The sequence below is a fragment of the Pholis gunnellus genome (assembly GCF_910591455.1).
Source record: "Pholis gunnellus genome assembly, chromosome: 10".
NCBI lineage: Eukaryota > Metazoa > Chordata > Actinopteri > Perciformes > Pholidae > Pholis > Pholis gunnellus.
Genome location: NC_136537.1, coordinates 13,151,996 through 13,175,721, shown reverse-complemented (window position 1 = coordinate 13,175,721; position 23,726 = coordinate 13,151,996). Strand labels below are relative to the sequence as shown.

Sequence of the window (23,726 nt, the reverse complement as noted above, 5' to 3'; positions counted from 1 at the left end):
AGGGTACATTTTTCTGCATTACTTTTAAAACTTTATGTGTATTTTTCGGCTGTTACTTTAATACGTTTACTTTACTTTTCACTATTTATGTAACAAAGTTGTTGTTAGATAAAGGATCTGAATACGTCTTCCACCACTCGTCTCAAAGAGAAAAGAAACACTGGGGCCCCCAGGAAATATTTTTCATTTTCATGTATACCTCTCTTCGTTGCCTCAGTTGTTGTTTTTTCTGCATGACTTTCATCAGTCAGTATTCCAAAGCAAAGGTTGTGTCGTGGAGATGGAGAGGAAGAGGGGTGCCTTCACGACATTAAATCCAATATACCGCACCAGTATTTAATGAGTAGTAGCATACGCGCCCTCTGGTGGATGGCTGAGGAAACTGCAGTTGGCTTGGAAAGAACCACTGGTCAAAACCATTTCAGCACCATGGCCAGGGACAGCTCCCAATGCAAATGACCAACATGGTTTGATGATGGATAGTGACAGGAGTTGCCCTGCAACTGGAGTGTCCAGTTGCTGTAACAGACCAACTGAGCAATTTTGATGTATTTTATTACCATTATTTCACCAAACACAATACAACAATTTCACTAAAACTTCTACAAATGCAGAGTATAAAAGATACCAACATTTGAGTTTGCACATTTTTATTCTAGACGTATTCATGAATTCAATGTATTTTGTTTAATGATTCCAAATAAATAGCAAAGAGCACAAAGAAGTATCACACCTCTATTTTAAGAACATATCTATTCCTCACACATCTGAAAGTAAGCCAAGCTGACCTAAATGCGGCTGCCCCTTCAGCCGTCCCTATGGATCACCTTACCGCAGAGAAGGTTAGCCTGCTCCCCTCCCTGCTCTCTACGGACACCCGTTTCCTTATTAACTGAATTATTTTCAATCTGAGCCATACCACGACCTAATTACCCTACTCATTTCTGGCCAGTGGCCAGCTTTCATCTGTTGATGGTGGGACCTAATTCCCTGAGAAGTAAGATGTAAAAGGGCACAGAGAGAGAGAAGTCACAGGCCCTCTAGCTCATATCCAGGTATGGCATTTGGAGTTGAGCCCCCCCCTTCCCCCGATGCTTGTATTCGTGTTCGTGGTGCTAATTAAAGTGATATTTCGAGAGAGGAGGTTCTGTTTGTTCAGTTAATGAACCCCACTATTCTCCGCGGGCAAATGGAAATGCAAGCACTCCAATTAGCATATGTTAGCATTTTACAATGTTTATTCCTCACTGTGGAAAACAGCTTACCAAGGCGGAAAGCTTTCCACCCTTGTAAAAGTGTGGAACTTTATCCACACGAAAATAATTGACTCAAGCTAATTACACATACATATGGGAAACTTACATCTAAATGCTTCATGCATGCAAATCGACCAAATCTGTGTTTGAGTGCGTGCGTAAATCAGTACGCATGGGTGATGGGGTTGATTCGAGTTTTATCAATTACACACACATGCATGTCTAGGAGTCATGACACAGACCTTGTGAAAAAAATACTTTATTTCCATAAATGTATACAGTACATGTGTGGGGAAAATCCCCCCTCTTTACAGTCGTCTGCATCACGTTGCAGCTTGCATATACATTATTATACTTTGTAATATTCACACAAGCTCAGCGAACAAACATATACAAAAAGAAAACAACTTTTCTTTTCATAAAACCAAAAATATAAATTCATAAGGGTGTGCAAAAGTATTTTCCACTAATGCTTTTTTTAAACATTTTGGATGTAGTTGCTGCTCCAGTTTGATTGTCTAAATAATAACAATAATAATAATAATAATAATAATAATAATAATAATAATAATAATAATAATAATAATAATAGGCAGATGCGCACATTGACCATGTTGCAGTGGCATGTCACATAAATAGCCATCAGACTTCATTTCCCTTCAGCATTTTAGCCAAAATGGATTATTCAGTCATTATTTCGCTTGTATAGTTTTCATCCAACTTGTAAATCATACGTTCATTAATCTATGAGTTGGATAGATTAACTTCCTCTGTTTTCATATGAGGTTACAGTATATGTCATTTTAATAATCCATTCAGACAGTCATTGAAAAGTCAGTCATTGTACAGGTCATTATTTATAATCGCAGCCTCTCCCTGGGGGGACATCTGAAGACGTCGCCTCTTGCCAAAGGTGGAGAAGGCATTGTGGACGTCCAGCTCGCTTCGCTGTACTGCGGGCCTCAGGGTGCAAAAGCCTGATGGTGTCCCAGGGATGTACACATTGTGGTGGTAGTCAGGTGGTGGGTGTGGATGTGGATGTGGGTGTGGGTGTGGGAGTGGGAGTGGGAGTGGGAGAGGGTGTGGGAGAGGGTGTGGGTGTGGGTGAGGGTGCGGGTGAGGGTGCGGTGGGATTGATGGCTGCTGCTGTTGGGGAGGAGGTGTGCACCGTGGAGTCCAGGGGCGAGAGGGGACCCCACTGGTCGAAGGAGACATCTTATAGTCTGTAGTACGACATAGAAGAGGAGAGAGGAGAGTAGAAGCAACTACTTATTAATTATTGACTCAGGGCTGTGTAGTGAAATGTTCAATTGCATTGCACTTCTCTAAAACGAAGTTCAGTGCTTTGCATTCAGGACAATAAACAAAGATATCGGCAACAAAAAAGAATAGAGCCATAGTATTGTATGTATTGGAGAGTAATTCATTACAATAGACTATACCAACAAACAAATAAAAGGGAACAAAGAAAAACAGAATGGCATTCCATAAAAGCATGGAGGTGTGCTGTGTTGTACAATACTTGGCTAAATGCATATGTAATCCTAAATGTGTTACATTTTGATGACAGCTCTTTGTGGTCCACTGTGTTTGGCCTGTCTTACCTTTCACCCCTCTCATATGAGTACCCCAGGTCCAGTATTGTCCAGGCGCCATGGATGTGACATAGTTTTCTGGGTCAGCATGCATGGCCTTACGCATGAGGGTGCCATCCATGTTGATGGAGTTATAACTGCAAACAAGATACCATTCTGTAATGACAACATGCTTTACTCGTATGTAAATTCAATATCTATATCCACGTTAACACGACTGCGCTTCAGCTTATTATCGAGCATTGTGTGCTTTAGTACAGTAGGTTGGGTGGACAAAGTGCAAAGGTCAAAGGTCAGAGTTCCAAAATGGTACCTTTTGATGGAGGCGTTCTGATTTTTCGTAAGAGTCCAGTCTGTGTTTGGCTGCTTCAGCTGCAGGAAAAAGAGCATGCCAAATTTTATTTCCAGTTTGTAACAACAACAAAAAATTCCAATTTTGAAATCCCCATGTTCAGGCACATAATTGTGCAATGTCACTGCCCAGGTCTATTTAGAGAAATGTCTCTCTTCAAAGTGCGTCTCAATCAAACCGGTCTTGATAACAAACGACGCCTGTTCATTCTATCCTCTTGGATCAGTAGAGGTCAGTGGTAATTGACATGAGGAGCAGTCTATCTTCGTGCTTGTCCTGTAATGGAGACAAGCCTCATGTCACATGGACCGCGGCTGCCGCCCTGTGGATGTTTGGTGGAACAGAATTTGTACGAGCGGAGGTGATGTTGCCTTCAGCTACGACTCGCCTGTCACATAGTTTCGCTTGCATCATATGTGGCGCAGCGTGAGAGGTGAATGAGAGCACCCAAGAGATATTTATTCCCGGTCTGAGTAGTGTTGATTCTACGCTCTATTAATTCTGTTAAAGTTGTTAACACCGAGAATGCGACGTAAGCGTATTATTAGAATCGGTATTCAAAATACACTCCCCGCCAACAACGCACAAAACCAATTAGAACCCCACCGGGATGAAACGAAACATGATTTTAATCTTCAAAGGAAACCGTGCCAGGGAGGAAATTAAGAAAATTACACACGTCATTGTTTTGTGGATTTTATGCATCATTTTTACATTAATATTTGCCTGATGCTCCTCGAGCAAGGTTTTTAATTAAAAGTGTCTTAGAAAGCCTTGAAAAGTTTGCGGTCCTCGCAGCTGTATTTGCAACAGCATAACCCTGAGAGCTCATTCAACACGCATACGCACATCACCGCCGCACGCGTACACGTGCGCGCACCTGTCCTGCGTGTCTTACACGCTGGCATGTTTGTGTAATCTCTCTTTTCACCTTCAATTCATCAACTTAAGCAGGCCAATGTACTTCCTTTGTGTGCTGCTCAAATTGTTTAATTGAGATTTGTCTTTGAGGTTTTATGTGTCACTGACACCCTCACGACGACTCGTGTACGCTGAGGGACACACCGGGTGAATTAGGGGAACCAATTAACGACAGGAAGGACACTTTCTCCCGAAGGAGCATATAGCTGCAGGCAGAACAATCACCGTGACCTCGAAATCCCTCTTGTGGCCAGAGGTGCATGTGCCAGTGACCGAACTGACATTTCTTAGTTGTCCTGATGGAGACTGGTAACATGGCTCTGAGTCGTTGTCCCTCTGCAGTTTGATGAAAATAGGGAGGCGACAATGAGCAGTATGTACATATCGGTCTACCCCGTCTATTAGAATTAGAAAACGCGAGACGTCCTGCCTCTGTAAATTCCCTTTCTCCTCGTCTCCCTTTCTTCCCCTCCCCTTCCCCTTCCCCTTCCCGTGCGCTCTCTCTCTCTCTCTCTCTCTCTCTCTCTCTCTCTCTCTCTCTCTCTCTCTCTCTCTCTCTCTCTCTCTCATTCAGAGGACAACATCGGGGCCGATCTACAGGCGGCCCACGTCTCAGTCCAGCCGTGTCCTTGCACCCCCCTCCTTCTCCTTGCCCCCTCCCCTCTCGATGTCCTCCCCTGTCTCCCCAAAACCGTCCATTTGCCATTTTTCATCAATAATGGACAGGCCCCCTTGCGAATAGGCCTACGCCACATTGTGTGTAGTATAATGGCCGTGCTTGTGCCCTTGAGGCATAGTTAGTGAGGTTATCTGTCCTATATTGTTAGTTTGAGGACAAGAAGGCGTGCCGCAAACGAGACTGGTCGAAAAAGAATTGTCTGAACCCGGACAGATGCATTCAAATAACTGCCATTCACCTTGCCCATTACGCATATAACCTTGACTTTCTGTTCAGACCTGCTGGAAGCAGGTGTGTGTTCCCTCACTGCGTGAAACGTATGTGGCACTGGGTGATGTTTTCATATCCGAGGTCACAAACTATTATCATTAAGTTAATTCATTATTATTAAAGGCTTTTTCCACGTGTAATTCTTTTGTAAAAACGTGTCATGAAGACTGAAGAGGAGTCAACTTGAACTACATCTCCTCTTCTTCTCACACAGCAATTTATATCTCACTTCATTCTAAACAGATGATAAGACACGGTGAGCATTGAATATGCTCCTTGAGATAGGGCTTTACACTTTCATTACCATGTCAATTACAATGTAATCTCACGTCGTCTCATATCATTTCCCGGGTGCAAAACATTACCATATAGGCTGCACACTTGGGATACATTATTGCCATGATTATAAAAACAGTCGAGACAACATGCTGGTAACACACTTATTAAGAAGAGAGAGAAGACCAGAAAAGCATGGCCTTGCTAATTTGTTTGCTTTAATTGTGTTTAAATCGGTCTGGTATGTGTAATTTGACCTTCATGGGCAAATGTCACATGTTATCAGATAGAAAACTGAGATGGGTTTTGCTGTGGCAGTGAGTGAACCAGATGTGTTTAAATAACATGAGCTCTTGCGACTTATACTATACGCTGCTTTCACTGTACCTCGTTTGGAGTAGTTGCTCCGTTGTTCACAGATGCGCTCCGGCTTTGCGCGTTCCACGAGTTTTCTGCGCTCTTCGCCTCGTTGTTCCTCGGCGTGCTGCCGGGGCTGCACGGCTTCAGAAACATGAAGTCACTTTTGGCAGATTCGGGAGTCAGGCATACTTTGTAACAATATGACTGGGAGAGACTGCTGTTTCCATTCACCTCCATGCAGTTCGTGGGCACTTTGGCCGCGGATGAAATTTGCAGGTTGAGGTTAGATTTTTTGAACACCTCCGGAGGCGGATCGGGCTGAAACCCCCCGCAACAGCAGCAGGCTAACGGGGGAAGGTTGTACCCGCTGATGGTCTCCCTATCCTTGTAACACTTGACTGCAGCGAGCACAATTATAGCTACAAGGAATATTAAAGATATTGTGCTCAGTGATACGATCAAGTAGAGAGCGAGGTTTGAGGGGGGCTGTGGGCTGAGCGTGAGGTCTCCGAAATCTGACAGGGACTCGGGCACGATGTCGACCACCGTCAGGACAATGGAGACCGTGGCGGAGAGCGGCGGCTGTCCGTTGTCCTTGACTAATATTACCAGTCGTTGCCTTGTTACATCTTTTTCCACGAGCCGGCGAATAGTCCGGATTTCGCCCGTGTACAGAGCCACGCTGAACAGCCCTGGATCTGTAGCCTGTAACACCTGATAGGACAGCCGGGAGTTTTGCCCTGCGTCCGCGTCTAACGCTGTTATTTTGGTAACCAGATACCCACCGTCTACTAACCGCGGAACCACCTCTGTGGCCACGGTGCCGTTTTTGGGAAGCGGGGACACGATAACAGGTGCATTGTCGTTCTGGTCCAAGACAAAGACGTTGACTGTGATATTACTGGCGAGAGGGGGGAAACCAGCGTCCTGCGCCTGTACCAGAATCTGAAAGTTTCTAAGTTGCTCATAATCAAAGGAACGCAGTGCGTAGATATTACCGTTGTCAGAGTTGATTGACACATAAGTGGACACGGGCATGCCCTGAATCTGACCCTCGAGAATAGAATAAGACAGATAGGCGTTCTGGTTAGAATCGGGGTCGAATGCAGTTACAGAGCAAATGGAAGCGCCCGGGGCATTATTCTCGGTCACATACACTGTGTATGAAGGTTGAGAGAACCGTGGGGGGTTGTCATTAATGTCAGACACTTGAACGAGGATTGTTTTCCTGGTGGAGAGCGAAGGAGAGCCCAAGTCTCGGGCTGTTAGGGTGATGTTGTACTCGGACACCGCTTCCCTGTCCAGAAACTCGCTTGTCACCAGAGTATAATAGTTTTTAAAAGATGAATGGAGCTGAAAGGGGACGTTGCTCGGAATTTGGCAGTCAACGTTTCCGTTCTCTCCCGAGTCCCGGTCCATAACACTGATGACAGCTATCACCGTGCCCGGTGGCGCATCTTCCTGAACAGGAGTGGACACAGATGTGAGAATGACTTCGGGCGCGTTGTCATTGACATCCAGGATGTCTACCAGCACTTTACTGTGCACAGCCACAGCCGAGGGTCCCCTGTCTTTTGCTTGCACATACAGCTCAAATACACTGGCTTTCTCATAGTCCACAATGCCCTTCACTCGGATTTCACCCGTGTACGGGTCCACGCTGAACAGCTCGCGCACCTTGAGGGGTGCGTGCCCGCTAAACGCGTAGGTCACCTCTCCATTGGAGCCCTCATCCAGGTCTGTGGCGTTTAGCTTCAGCACCAGCGTCCCCCGCGGTGCGTTCTCCACCAGACTCGCCCGGTAAACTGAGCGGTCAAATACGGGCACGTTATCGTTTGCATCTAACACTGTAATAGTTATCAGTGCTGTACCAGAGCGTTCCGGTGACCCCCCGTCAAAGGCAGTCAGAACCATTTCGTGCCTTTTCTGCTGTTCCCGGTCCAAAGGGGTGTCCAGCACGAGCTCAGCAAACTTGCTTCCATCATTGCGCGTCTGGATATTCAGAACAAAGTGCTGGTTTGCGCTTAGCTGGTAAGAGCGCAGAGAGTTGGTGCCCACGTCCTGGTCCTGTGCACTCTCTAACGGGAAACAGGAGCCAGGCGCAGCCGACTCTGTGATGTCAAGATTAAACTCGCTCCATGGGAAATTGGGGGAGTTGTCATTCACATCTAAAATCTCCACTTCCACTCTGTACAGTTCTAATGGGTTTTCAATTACCACTTGTAGGTGTAAAAAACAGCTCGGGCTTCGTTCACACAGCTCCTCTCTGTCCATCTTTTCGTTGACGAAAAGAATGCCATTCTCCAAGTTCACTTCTAAATACTGCCTCTTTGCGCCGGAGACTATACGAAACCGACGGGCTGACAACTTGGCCACATCCAAACCCAGGTCTTCGGCGATGTTGCCCACAAAAGCTCCGTGCTCCAGCTCTTCGGGAATGGAGTAACGAATTTGCGCAAGAACCAGGTCCACAACACACGCACACAGAAGCAGACATACAACCAGCCCAGTCACCGGTACCCAGCTTCCTCTGGAGAGTCTGTGATCCATTTCAGTGGAGTGCGTAAAAATCAGCTCATCCAGACATCTTTCGCCTTATAAAGCCCTTCAACTGTAGACTACAGCTAAAAAAGTACATACAAAAGCAGCGCCTCCCCCCCCAAAAAAGAAAATGTATCTTCAGAACTAAGTTTGTAACATCTATGTGTATGGATAAGTTAACAGGAGGGGACGAGAGAGGAGAAGAGAGTAAAGACACCTCTCTCTCTCTCTCTCTGTGTGTGTTGTGCTCCACGCGCAACACCGGTGGTGTGTGAACGGGGGAGGCTCGCGCTTTGATTTTTCCAGTGTATTAGACACTCCGAGGAGCTGGTGGGGAGGTGTGTGTGTGTGTGTGTGTGTGTGTGAGAGAGAGAGAGAGAGAGAGAGAGAGAGAGAGAGAGAGAGCGAGAGAGAGAGAGAATGAAATGGAGGGGGTGGACGTAGCTTCTTGCAGCTCCGTATTGGAGGACGCCGACGCGAAGTGCGACTCTAATTACTGTAGACGTTTAACCCTTTCACATCATCGTGTCTGTTCCTCTGACCCACTAAAGAGACGAGAAGGCGTACGTTTGACACCAGACGTCAGAGCCAGATTTGGATTAAGGGACAAATAATGTTGTGGGTGTCGTTTTCTAGGCTGCATTTAACAGATGAGGATGGACAAGGATTTGTCTTGGTGACCGCATTGCCCTATAGGCCCAGGATGGCTGTGGTAGCTAACATGTTACTTTAAATCGTTATGACCCCCGTTATAGCTACAGAAAAATATAAACTTTTGACCATGGTTCAACTATTATAGTTTGCAATGCAGAAAACCAAAACACACTGGCCTAAACGTTCATCCTCTTTGCCTCAAATGGGCCAGTGGCCACTGCCAGTGGGCATCTGGGATTCTATAATGCTTATTAATGAGAGCCCTTTGAAGATGAATGCCCACACTGCAAAAACAGTCCCATTCATTAATCATCACACACGAAATTGGATTTTACAAAAAGAATCGTTGATGGGTCAGGATACTCAATTTAATCAATATTTAAACGAGTACATTTGGAGCTTAAAGTGATTACATTGACAATCACGAGCGGGGTGATACTCGTAGAAATGCGCGTTACACGGTTGTAATTCACTTAAGTAGGCCTGAACATGTATCAACATAATCAACATAAAAGCAATGTCATAAAGCCTTAATCATACTTGTCTCTAATCAGGTATTATAGTTGAGATTAGATAAATACCCCAGGTGATGTGTTTACAGTTTCGGTTGACAGAAAAGGGTGAGCATGGATGCTGTGGGATGTTTTCGATATATCCTATAAGTGACTTCAGTAGATCAAAGTACTGCTACAATACTGAGCAGTGTTTTTGTAGGACAAAGAGGACAACTCGAGCCTCTTTAGAGTGCGGCACATGTTTGTTCAGATCTAATCTTTTCCCTGTTAATCCTGGTCAGTTAGACAACCACTGAACCACAGAGAGCGGGAAAGAGAGAGAGTGAAACTGAAGGATGCCTTTGTGTATTCGGGTTCGTCTCTAGACAGACACGAGTGGCATCCTAATGTAAAACGGTGGCTTGAAATCTGAAAGTCTCTTCTTGGGACTGACGACACAGCCTTGGCCCCCGGGCAGCGCTGAGCTTGTTAGCGACTGAAAAAGAAGAAAAAGTGCGAGAGCGAGATGAGAGAGAAAGAACAAGAAACAAACATTTCTACTTCCTCAAGCAGCATTTTCTTTTTTCACTAGACGCTACATTCCCCCCCCCCCCCCCCAAACCCGAGGACTACGTCCTCTGTCGAAAATAGTGTTGATGGCTGCTTCTCTGTGAGAATCATCAGGGAAACCAAGCGACGTTCATGTCTAATATTGTTGTGATCTTTTCCCTTGAAAAATAAATCAAACGGGGCTAGTGGGAATACCTCAACTTGGAGATGGTGGTTGTTTCTGACATTGTTCCTTTATGCTGAGAGAAGAATAACTTTAAGAATCAGGGGATGTATGTAGTTTTTGTGTAATTCATGAATGTTATCTAATTATTAAAGGGATCATTGTGGAATAACATGTTGCATAACTACTTGTACTTTTCCCTGGGCACAAGAAAGTGTCCCCGACCTGTCTCTCACACAAGCAGCCCCCGAAATGTAACACCCTCCCCTTTTCAGGAAAAAAACTAAAATCCTCAGGTTTAAATAAGCAGAAAACACAATCTGCTTGCAGACTTAACCTCAAGCAGATGGTTAAGCTTCTCCAGAAATGATTACATTTCTGGAAAAGAAAAAAAAAACACCACCACCAGTTCCATTGCTTTCCTCTTCTTTTTAATTAACGGAGTGAAGGATTAGTGCGCAGCTATCCGGGATCAACCGTTCTCCGAGGGAAGAATACAAATGTTTTGTGATAAATAATCCCAAAGCACTCCGGCCGGCGGTTCCTCGGTGCCTGTTACATTAACATGCATTACACGGAGCATTAAGCCGGTCTCATCCGCCTCTATCGCCTTGCTCACCCCCATTGTCCGACAGAAAGACAGCCATTACTTTCTCTGAACTACCGTTCAACAACCACCTGACCGTGACCCGTTACTCTGCACTCTGAAGTTGGGTCACAGGATGAGAGGGTGGCGGTGGGTGCATCACGGGTGGTGGAGGACTAATGGGAAACTTTTAACTCATAATTCATTCCTTTCACGCTTCAAAGTAAAGACGCAGATGTTTCATTTTTTAAAGGAATTTCAGTTGAGCAGATACAGGCCACGTCTTATTTGACCCACAATATGCACAAACCAACTCATTGCATATCGTTTGTGATCTTGTGGCGCCATCTACTGGGCACTGTCCGATAATGTAAAACAGGTCTTGAAATAAGTAGGCCTGTTGTAATCTCAGTGACGCCACTCTCAGCAACTTGGTGTTCAATCATTGTAGGGCCCCATTATAAAGGCATAGTATAGCTTAGTTTACCTTATCAGTATAGAATCTTAACTTAATTGACCAAGAAGCCTGAGGAAATTTGAAAAGAAAATTTGAATGAAATTCTCAGTTCTCAATACATACCGTGAAGAGAACACATATTTAGGAAGGTACAAATATACAATATAGACATCCAAACAAATACAAGTAAACAATAACACATATCAATTGATTAGTATTACAATGTATATAATATATTTCCCATGCAATTGTCAAACATATTAAGCATATAACATAAATAGCCTGAGATAATATAATTAATAAATTGTTTTCAGTGCTGATGTCGGTTTTGAATATTTTCTACTGAGCCACCAAAGAGAGCATATGCTGTACTGTTTGTGACATTGTTTTAACTGTCACACAAAAAACACTCCTGCACAATGCAACCATACAGAACCAAATTAACCTAGAGTTTTATTAAAATGGTGCATCCTCACATGGTCCCCACTTTGAAAACCACTGACTGAAAGAATGAAGGATTCATGTCTAAATCATGTCCCGCATTGAGCATTATAGTTTGAGTCGCCCAATGCATCAAAGTGTTTCAGACATAATAAACATGTCATAATAACAACTCCACTCATTAACATCCAGTTCATTGGGGCTTTATGCTTTACTTCATCCCACAGTATTCATCAGGTTCATTTGGGAAAACACATTCAAAGTGAAAATATTACCAAATATATATAATCCAATCTGATATACATTCCACTTCAAACAGCAAGACATGTGCATACAGAATTTGACAACACGTGTTAAGCATGGGGTGTTTTGGTGAGAGAGTGAGGATGAGTTGTGCTACTGGTGCTGGATGTGACATAGTCACTGCTGGCTATATCAATTTATGGGAGTAAATAAGATAATATAATAAAACCTGCAGGGTGCCCTCCCAGAATATACCTCTCACAAGCACAATACATATTAAAAAAATAACCGGGGGAGAACGCATTATAAGCTAATTTACTGACATATCCCGAAGCACCTATCAGCATTTTTCAATTAATTCTCAGCAGTTGTCACTTTGTCCCCATAAGAGGGCATTAGTTATTGTCTGTAGTGTTTGAGGTCTTGTTTTTATTTTATTTGTGGTCTTAGTGTGCCATCTACTGGGTAATGATTGATATAACAGCTACTGAGGCCAAAGAGTGAGGACACCAAACAATGTTTCCACTGTAAATACTCTGTAACGAAATGTTTTATGTGGTAAAGTTACCTCAGTAATCGGGCAGGTCTAAAGCGTTAGCTACCACTATTATATTCATATTATTAGCTATTTTAAACGTGTATTTATTATTATTATTGTTATTTAGTCAAAGTATGTAATGTTATCCATATACCAGTTGGCTTGGGACATAATGACAATTGTAAGATAGACAGACTTCTATATGTGTAGACCAGAAATGGACAGTTTATGCTTCTCAATTGTCAGTAGATAACCAATTTAAGTGTTTGAAATAATCAGCTCATTTTAATAAGAGCTACCTTCAATTTCACCACAAACTACTGCTTTTTGACTTACTTGTTGGACTGAGCTACCGCGCATAAAACATGTAATCCAGTTTTGGAGAGCAACTAAATCCACAAGAACACCAGGTTAAATTGTAAAGTGTTGATCTGTTTTACAGCGCCTTCTACTGGAGACAAGTGTCTATGACTGAGCTGCTCTCATTACCTTTAGCAACACTTCCACAACAAGAACTACAGGGACATGTTTATTCTCGTGGAGAAATCACAATCAGACAGAGAACATCTGTTTTTAATTCATGTACTTATTTATAAGACGTATTTTCCGTATATGGGAAATATTCTCACAAAAGTCACGTGGTCGTTCATAGTGTGGGTTTAGTCTCCTAAACTACAATATCATAACATAACTATAGGTCATTTCTCCCAGAGATAAGCTCTTGCTGTGGTAATAAAGATTTTAGCTTGTAGTTCTGAAATAAAGAGCCGAGCAGAAAAATAAGAGAAACGAAAGTAAAACATCGGACAGCGCCCATAGTCGAACTCCCTAGCCCGCGGACCGACAGAGTGGAAACGTTTAATTGTAAGAAGTAACCATTGAGCTAAACCGATGCAAGGATCCAACAGGTACAACTTGTATAAGTAGTTTACGTAAGCAAAACACAGTCTACGTGTTGCAGATAGTCCGTTTCCAAGGTTCAATTCAAAAGAGAGCAACGCACTAATGTTGGATAAACACAGAGCACGTTTACTAAGAAATAGAAAAGTGAAATAAGGTCTAACAGATACTTCCTGAATAAGTAGGCACATTACAGATCACGTGGTGTAGGCTAGTTACTCTGACCTGATGACCGACAGCTCAATGCTTTCTTTTGATTTTATCTACGAAACGATGATCCATAAAAGAGTGAAGAGCGACATTCAGATCATCTTATTCAGTAATAATAAAGAAACCAACATCAAGCCTTAAGTGCTATTATTTACTCGGTCTTCTTTTTTTATTTCTTTTGTATGAATGCCCTATGCTCAAGAAGTGCAAGTTATGACAATGATTCCATCTATTGCGAATGTATTGGAACATGTCTTTTCAGCATATTCCGCAATTCTAGATACATTCAAACCGGACGAGTTCAAGGCATATCCGGATTTAGTTTTAAATGACGTCACTTTTCAAAGAAAGGAATAGGCTTTTTCTCCCGTTGACATCGAAACTCCACTAGGTGGAGCTAAAGACTAATAAAATACTGGCATCAGTACAATTTCCATCTATCGGTCTGTCTCCCTATATATAGTTTTATATATGGTTATAGTTATATAGGTATATGTATGTATAGATAGGGTTAGGCAAAGAGACAACAAAACACAGACACATGATGAAAGGGAGGGTGACTTCCACCTGCAATTAGCCTCACCTCATCACTCTCCGCAGTTTCCAAAATAACCTGCTGAACTCTGTCCAATGTGTCACCACAATATCTATCAGAGGAGACAAACAGAAAAAAGAGAGCTATAAGGATACTACGATAGGAGGGCATGCAAGATAAAGAGAGAATAAATCATGGTGGGGGAAGGCAGGTGAGAGGAGATAAGACAAAACATAGAAAGAAAAGAAGAAAAATGTTAGACTCACAGTAGCAGAAGTGGTGAAATGACAGGAAAATGAAGAGCAGGGATAGGGGAAAGGAGAGGCAGGAAAAAGAGGGAAAGAGAGAATAGAGGGCTTCGTCCACATGTTCCTCAGCTGTGTAAACTGAAGGTCTCTGCTGCATCTCCGATTCCCCCGAAGAAGGGGGATATTTATAGGAGGCTGGCAGTGGCAATGAATGGACCCTTGCTCTGTCACACCCACTAATATTATTATTATTACTTTATATGCGCAAAAATGGAAAATGTCAGCAACCTGAGAGGCCTACAGAGACAGTGCGTGCATGTCCTGTGTCTCACTCCCTCTTAGTGTATGTGTGTGTGTGTGTGTGTGTGTGTGTGTGTGTGTGTGTGTGTGTGTGTGTTCTATATCCTCATGTTCGTGAGAAAGTGTCTGTTGGTGAGACATGGCATTTAACGGGCAAAAGAGAGAAGCGAGAAGACAGAATGAGAGAGAGAAGAGGAAAAACAGGGAGAAGTTGGCATTTATTAAGGGGTGTAACCCGATCCACTGAACTTATTAGAGCTGTCAAAGAGTGAGAGAAAAGAGAGAGTGAGAGAAAAAGAGAGAGAGAGAGAGAGAGAGCGAGAGAGGTGGAGCAGGGCTAGACAGACACAGACATGAGCACATATTCCAGCTCCAGATTATAAGATTCCCGCAAGTTGTAGACGTGTTGAAACAGACTACACACACACATGCACAGACGATCACACACAGGTCCAGGTCCACCTGGTAACAGATGCAAACTCAGGCACACATGCAGAAACACAAACAGTCTGATAGACATAACAGAAGTGCACGCGCATGCACACATGCTGGGTAAGGAGGAAATTCCAGAGGGAACAGGTGGGAGTGGCGATAGCAATCTATCAGGATGACTTTGATCTTCCCCATGCCTCTGTCACCACTGCTCAAAGACACATTGGATGGATCAGGCTGATCTCCAATTAATCATAATGTGCATACGCACGCCAAGGCGCAATAACAGCACCACACCAAAATACGCGCGGAGTAAAAGTGTAGTTTTGTTGGAGTGAGTGCACATCATGTAATATGAGCACAAGTTGAAATGCATCCTAAGTTACGCAGTGCTGCATGTCTTTTGGTCTTCCTTGTGTTCTGTCCAAAGTAAAGCAGAGGTAGAAGAACTGTGGCATCTCTTTTTCTGAGCGCTCAGTGAGAGAAAGTGATCTGAAGGGGGCAGTGTTGAAAGAGGCTCCAGGGAGTTGAGTTGCGCTACACCTGAAACATAAACAATACCATGGGGATGTTTTGGTCTAGATAGGTGAAAGGAAACAACCATCTAGATCATTTTCAATACGGTCCCATTTAATCATTTCACCTTTATACGTTCTCGTGATTGTCAACAAGGTGATCTGAGATGTGAGGGAAGTAAGAAAAACACGAGGAAGGAAAAAAGGGGAAGGGAAGAGGGAGACAGAGCCATGGCTCTGGCATAAACGCAGTGTGTACAGAGGACAGAAGTCAGAGCTCAAGTGTATGTGAGTTTGTTTGTGTGTATGCGTGTGTGTGCATGGGTGTGTGTGTGTGTGTCCTCAGGGTGACCCAAACCTTAGGGCACATTAAACATAATCATTCAGTACAATGTCTCATCACAAGGAAGAAAACACCAGAATATCCGTAGTGTCAGCCAAGCCCCTGTGTGTGTGTGTGTGTGTGTGTGTGTGTGTGTGTGTGTGTGTGTGTGTGTGTGTGTGTGTGTGTGTGTGTGTGTGTGTGTGTGTGTGTGTGTGTGTGTGGCGAGTGCCAATGCTGAGACAAGAGTGGAGAGCCCCTGCCTTAGGGGCCACAGAGACAGCTGATTGACAAGCTACATGAACATGAATGTGCCTGTGTGCAACCCTCTCCGTACCAAATCCTCATAATCACACCACTTCTCCTCTTTTGTCCCTCCTCTCCACCCATCCCTACCTCCACTTCCCCTCTTTCCAGCCCTCTTCATCCTCTACCCCCCTTCTTCCAACCATCCCTCCTTCCTCCACCTTTCTATTTCTTGCAGGTCTTTTTTATTGGAAGGCAGGCGCATATTAATGACCCCCTCGGTAATTAGCTATACTTTAAAGCATGAAAAGTCATGAATGGAGGCCTGCCCTATGAACAGGTTTGCACATAAACACGGTGGTCAGCTCACATAGTGTGCTGCATGGCCAAAACATGAGCAGCAATCGAGAAAACATGCAAAGAGGAAAAAAGTCAATCTTGACGGAAACCATTTGCAGAAATTATTCATTTCCCTCCTTTTTTATGTTTTCCTTGAACTGACTGTACACCCCTCCCTCTCCCCAGTCTCCCTCTTTCACTCTCACTCTTTCCCTCTCGCACATTCCACTCCTTTTTGCATATCTCTTACCCCCCTTGCACTATACCTCACCACTTTTAAATCAACTCTCCTTCCCCCTCTCATTCTCTCTTTCTCTCTCTCCACCTCATTCCCGCCCTCCCCTCACTACCTGACATTGTGGCTCGATGCCCAATGAGTCACACCTCTGCTAAAATCATCAGAGATGGAGGGAGGGAGGGAGGGAGGAGGGAGCAAAAGAAAGAAATCGTCAGGGAGAGAGAAAAAACAGTGTGAGTGTGACAGAGAGAAAAATATAGAAAATAAAAATGGGAGGAGAAAAAGTTAGAGAAGCAGAAAAAGGGAGCCTCCAGGGAGAGAAAAGAGCATAGAGTGCGCTTAACTTTTTGACTCCAGTAGTCAGTGTGTGCTTGTCAGTAACAGTTAGCCTGTAGACAACAACACTTTCCACACATGCATGCACAAATACATACGCACACACAGTCATACACAAACATACCCACACAATGACATCTTGCATAAGCCCACCTGCATGCTCAGCAGGCACACACACACATACAGCAATCAGACATGCAAACAAACCAGAGTAGAAAGTGTGGCTGCAGCCCTGCCTCTCTACATCAGCCTCCCCCACCCTCTTTACCCGTTGCCCTTGGATACCACACAAACACTCCCTGTTGGGCAACACTGGGAGTCAGGAGAGGACGTACATGGGTCACACACCTCCCCAAGCACTTTGAGTTTTAAGGCAGTTGTATTTGAGGATGTGTGCAAGTGTGTTTTTGCCTTTTGTGCATATGTTTCAGATGTGAATTATAGTGCTTTTGCATAACCAGTTTCTGCTTGTTTTAAAAGTGTTCCCGTGCACACAAAAGAGTGAAAGCAGTGCTTATATCCAAGACGATGGAAGGAATACATGGGATTATGGTGGAATGGGAGTGTGTGTGAATTGTCCAAGAAACAAGTGAAAGAGGCAAGCTACAAAAAACAAGAAATAAGAAATGGAAGGATTATGGCAGGACGTATTGTAGTATTGTTTACTACAGTAGGTCTCCCCCGTCCTCTGATTTACTCATGACAACCTTTATCCATGATCTATGACCTTCGCTTGCTCATCACAGTGGGGGCGCGAGCTTTAACAAGGCTTGTGTTTTATGAACCCCGAGGGATCGCTGCAAGCTGTGTGGATGTCGCTGTGTGCCACGTGCCTGTCATCATTCAGCGGTGTTGTTTTTGAACAGTTCTGTGCCTCAGTCAAACAAGCTTACGCTTCTGACACACAGGCTTACTCTTTTTGATGTTGAATCGATAGGTCTGTTGAAATGTAAATCAATCGATTGGTTTTCCTGTCTTTTAGATCATCAGGTTGGCTTATCACCACATGTCCAGATGGAGGGGAACAGAGTTGGTTTCATGTTTCCTTTATCTTGGGTTTTGCACTGAGGGATTCGTTTTGATTTTAGGGAAACTAAAAGACTACAGCTGAAGACTCTTTAGTACCTCTACAAATGGCACAATCTATTCTGCTTTGATGGGGTCAATCCTAACTGAAGCCCCGGGCTTAGGAAGCGGAACAGGCCTTTACCCATAGCTGTAATGTTTTTAAAGCCATACCAGCCAGCCACAAAGCTCCTTCTGCCCTTTGTACAGAACACACCAGACAACCCTTGGAAGCCATCCACTGCAAAGCACATTCTCAAAGTATTTCTTTTTCTTCTTTTTACAAGTGTGGGATGGGGTCGAACAACAATTACGGTAAAATGTGACTAATATGTCACAGACATGCTGGTGTGTTTTTTTCTGACCTACTCTTTCTTTTTTTTTTCCCCTTTTCCATCCATCCTCTCCCCTCTTCTTGAAAGTTCCTCACTTCAAACCCCTGTAATTACAAACAAAAGTGCTGACTCTTCTCCAGCTGAAACAATGATAATGATGGAGAATTGTTAGTGTGTGTGTGTGTGCGCGCATGCGTGTGTCTTCATCAAAGCGGCGTTGACGTTGATGGGTGTAGAGAAATATGTGGAGGACAGAGAGGATTAACACAATCTGGGCATGAAGCCCCACAACTGAGAGAATGGTGTGTGCATGTGTGTGTGTATATGTTGACTCTGTCTTGATAGCAACGATCCAACACACAGCTGCTCCCAAAGCTTGGCATTTAAATGAAGCAAACCGAGACTTGGAGCAAATGGAATACAGACAGAGGCGGTGACAACACAGACAGATAGAAGAGATTTGAGGAGCAGCAGCAGACTCAAGAGCAGGTTGCACTTATTCTTGGGCTGTAAACAACACAACAGTGATGAGCATATAGCATACTATAGTGTGTGTGTGTGTGTGTGTGTGTGTGTGTGTGTGTGTGTGTACTGTAGAGAAGGTGACGTGACTTTTGAAATCATATCTGTACTTTAAAGACAAAGAGATGCACATCATTTGACTTCAAGGAGCACAAATTACACATCTGACATGTTTGATGTTGTCTCTGGACTTCACACTCTTGTACCAGAACCTGAATGTGCAGCTTAACTGTAGGTACAACACACAGAGTGTGTGGTGCAGTTGTATCTAGGCCACATGTATGCATGGTTGCGAGGTAGAGAGAATGTACTGCCTGGTTGTGTTTGGAGCGGGCCCAGGCCAGAGGAGCTCAAAGCACTGAATGTCATCATCAGAGCTGTCGGAGAGCCAAGCAGTAATCACACCCAGATCACCTACACACTCACGCCAACTTACAACACCAGTCACCCCAGAGTGGTGTGTGTGTGTGTGTGTGTATTTGTCAAAAATAAAAAAAAGCACAACTGATTGAGAGGGAGAGAGAAAACGAAAGACAAGAAGTATATGTGCATGCAGCAAGTATGCATCCTGTGTTACCTTAAAAAGTGTGTGTGCGCAGACAAGCATGTGGTCATAGTGTGAGCAGTGAGTGAGTGAAGGCTATGAATGTGTGTGCTGGAGAGGAGGGTGTATTTTTTTCTCTCCTCTTTCTTCCTCCCTCTCTCCATGTCAGTCTTATATCCCACCCCTCAATTTTCCATTTTTACATGCAGCTCCAGATGTGAAAGCAGTGAAATATTAAATTACAGAAATGGGCTTGTTTCTGCACTTTGGCTATATCCAAAACAACCAGCCTCTGCTCTCTCCTGACCCGACACACACACACACACACTTTCTCACACTTTGATAATCACATTTCAAACTGTGTGTGACCATACACTGCAGGTGAAAGGAGCAGAGTACGGTAATGCTTGGTACTTAAGTGTACTGGTACTTTTTTTAAGTCAGTGGTTTGATTGTGCGTTCAGACTTATATTATTAGCATATTATTTGTTTTCATTTGTAAAGCAATCTTTATTTTAGAGGACAACCTCTCCACACACATTAGAGTCAGGCCGCAACCACCACAGCTGGATCTTTCAGCAAAGTTGCTTCTAGGTGCAGTTCCTGTAAACGCCACTAGATGCTGGCTGAAAGAAAGACTTTACTGTGCTGAAGTCAACAAACTATTTAGTTACATATAAATGTTCATGGTATCATGTTTATTTTTTGTTGCAGGTCTTGCAAATGTTAATAGCTGATTTTCAGTAGTTTATTTCAGCTGAGTAGTTCTTTGTTGCAAAATGAAATGGTACATGTAAAAAACGAAATTATTTGTATACGCTTTTTCTTGGCCATCATATGACATTTTGACTTATCATTGTGGGAAAGGCACAAATATTACTAGTGAAATCAATGATTATTGGGAGGGTGTGTTTGCTTGACTGATTTGTGTGATTATCTCTGATTATCACACTCAGCTGTGGTTTCCGTTTGCTCCACCATCTTCAGCTTGGCTCTACGCCATCATATCTGGAAAAAACATGGCAGTGACAGCAACCCCACCACCATGATAGAAACATATGAATGTGCTCATCTTTCACAGACTGTACTCTTTAAAACAAGATGAGAAAGTAATAAAATAAAACAATTGTTCACTTTCAATAGTAGTAAAATTGGATGAACGCATGTTCCAGTTTGTTTGAGCCAGACATAATGATTAGACTAAGTATAAGCTGGATGTTATGGCTGCAGAGAAAGGGCAGTGAAGAAAGTATTAGACTTATAAACCAATAGATTCAAGTCATCTGGTTGATGAAATCATGTTAATTTGAATCAGATAAGCACTGTTAATAATAAGAATATTACATTGTGCAAGGTTACATTTTCTCTTGCATTACTTTTTAGTTGACAATTTTTTTAAACAATTACTTACCGTATCAGCTATTTTTCACAATATCATTTTGGGAAAATATTAAAAGTTTTACATAACTTATCCACATAATTAACTCAATTCACAAACATTTCAGATCAAGAGAGACTACAGTTGCACAGTTTGGTTGTTGAAAATGGATGACAACCAATGATATCAGTTGAGTTCAGTCCAGTCTGAAACTAAATGATCAGTAGAATAAACGATCATAATAATACATTTTTTTTAAAGGAAAAAGTCAGTTATTCTCAGAGAACTGGAATCACTGCATGTAACGGAATTCTCCAAATGTCACGGTGCCATTCCAGAACACATTGTGACATCACTCGGGCTGTTGGGTGTCGATGAACAGGGTGGTGATGGTTTAAATGAGGAGTGTATTGAATGTTTTTATTTTTTTAACCGGGCTTAACAAAAGCCACTTGCTGATCAGTGCTGATACAAAAAACGTGTTGAGTTAAGAGCAGTTCAAAAGGTAAGCAACAGTCCCAGACTTGTATGATGACCAATAGTGAGTTAGATCTTTAAATTTAAAGGCAAATATTGCAAATAGTCTGTTTTAATGTACAATTCAATTTGTACAAATGCAGCCAAAAGATAATTGTCGTTGTGGTCCTCGTTAGAGAGCGTGAGATAATATATCTTCAAGTCAAACAAGACAGTTTAAAACATGCAGCGTATAAGAATATATCTTGCAGGGCCTAAGTCTAAAATAAGTGATGTATATTCAGTAATAACAGCCAAATATATTTATGTAAATAACAGTATGGGCATCCAATAAAGAGCTTAATCGTTTCCTCTGCTTCATGTCACGCCTCCTGATTATACAGCAGACGACACACTGGCATGACAGACTAATATAGCATTAGCTATCATTGCAATGTTACACCAGCCCCAAATCTCTGTGGCTCTCCCTTCTGCACATATTGTTCTGAAAGTGTAGCCCCTCACCTTCTCCATAAACCCTGAGTTATCCCGCGGAAACACATGACTTACTGATTGAGTGTAGACAACCTGATAGCAGTTTAGGATCACAATAGAGTTAACACTCTGTCAAATGCCATGCAATGAGCACCTCAACAGGGGACAGATGAGAGCAACATGTGAGCGTATGCTGGGCGTGTGTATGTCTGTGCATAGTATATGAGAGGGGTGAGTGTGAACTGACTGTGTATCTTGTGTGTGTGTGTTTGTCTGTGTGTGTGTGTGTGTGTGTGTGTGTGTGTGTGTGTGTGTGTGTGTGTGTGTGTGTGTGTGTGTACACGTCTGTTTGTATGTGTGAGGGCTACCCTGCTTAGGGCATTGACTGAATTGTTTCCACATGCGTCTTAACGCAGCGTTCTGGGCGGGTTTGGAGGACAAGGGAGGAGAGGGGGCTGCTGTAGTTGGTGTGTGTGTCGGGGGGGGTCAGGTTACATAGCACCATGCTGCACATCTGGGCTGCAAGAGCAGAATTACATTTCCCACGACTGAAAACACAAAGTCTACACACACTCACATGCGTCTGCACACACCTTGATGAACCACGATCGCAACACAAACATCTTTGATCTGTAGGCAGCGAGCATGTGCACTTCCACTTCCACAAACACAGCTACAACACACAGAGCATAAATGCACAACCACTCAGCTCACACACATCATACAACCAGCTACACAGTTAATGTATGTTATGCAAGTGCTGCTTATTGTATTATACTCTGTGGCTTTTTAACCTTAGTCTTTCTTATCCTTAATACGCACACACACACACCGACACGCACGCACACTCTCAAACACCACTTCTTCCCTGGCACAGCTGTCCCAAATGCTGCGGGCACACGGGCGTTTCACTGGCACGACACATGGAAGGAAAATCTGAATGTGTTCTCACTAATCATTCCCCTATTCCACCCAGAGAGAGCGAGAGAAAGAGAGAGAGAGAGAGAGATGCGGAGGACTAAAGGATGAGGAAGGACGAGTGCAGGGACTGGACGACCTGTGAAGCAGGTGTTGAAAGGTGAGGAGGCAGGAGACAATCAGCGTCAGAGCAAAAACAAGAGAAGAAAGAGAGTGTGACAGAGTGGGATAAAAGCAGGTTAGAGGTGAACGGATAGGGAGAGCTGGTGGGAGAGAGAGACGGGGTGGGATGGGATAAATGGGGGCATGCCAGTTCCATAAATGTTTAATTGCCAGCAGGTTTATTCATGTTAAGAGAATGAGAGAAGAAAGAGAGAGCTTAAACAGTACAAAATCTGTCTAGAGCCCCCAAATCTAATTTACACAACAAACAGAAAGAGGAGAGAAGAGAGGGCAAAATCGGAGGGGAAGAGAAGGGGGGAGGGGAGGAAGAGGAAAGGGAGAAAAATGCTAATTGGCTACAGTTGGGCATGTCTGGCCTGAGATGAAAGAAGAAGAGGACAGAGAACGAGGGAGCAGGAGGGAGGGATGAGAGAAGAAGACAAGGAAGAGTGTGGACGACACAGACTGATGGCTGGATTGATGGACGGATGGGAACACGTATGAAAGAACAACAACAGAATGATTGAAAGCCAGGCTTAAAGATTGTAGTGCATTTTCTCATTCACATAACAGTAGAGAAACATTATGGGTGTTGAGACCTGTTGAGAATAAAGATACTAGAGCTGCAGGTCACTTCAATAGTCTCAAATATGAATAAATCTCAAAACATAACTGAGTTAATCGCCACCATCTCTCTACTTAATTCACATCCTTCCTTTAATCCATCTCAGGACATTAAATACTTCAAATTACTTTGAAAAGGAGAAAAAGCAATTCAGTGTCAGTCATGCAATGGGGGTCACACATGATTGACATTTGGTCAGTAGCTACTGT

At 43.4% G+C, this 23,726-nt stretch overlaps 1 protein-coding gene across 1 annotated transcript; it reads right to left on the bottom strand.

Moving 5' to 3' along the window:
- Positions 1-2,090: 2,090 nt before the first annotated feature.
- On the bottom strand, positions 2,091-8,259 carry LOC306701782 (protocadherin gamma-A11; the record flags this gene model as incomplete). The annotated part of the gene is made up of 4 exons (XM_079167192.1): positions 2,091-2,479; positions 2,861-2,988; positions 3,165-3,223; positions 5,737-8,259. 4 exons carry the CDS (start codon positions 8,257-8,259, stop codon positions 2,091-2,093), a joined length of 3,099 nt encoding a protein of 1,032 aa, XP_079023318.1.
- Between the last annotated feature and the right edge of the window lie 15,467 nt (positions 8,260-23,726).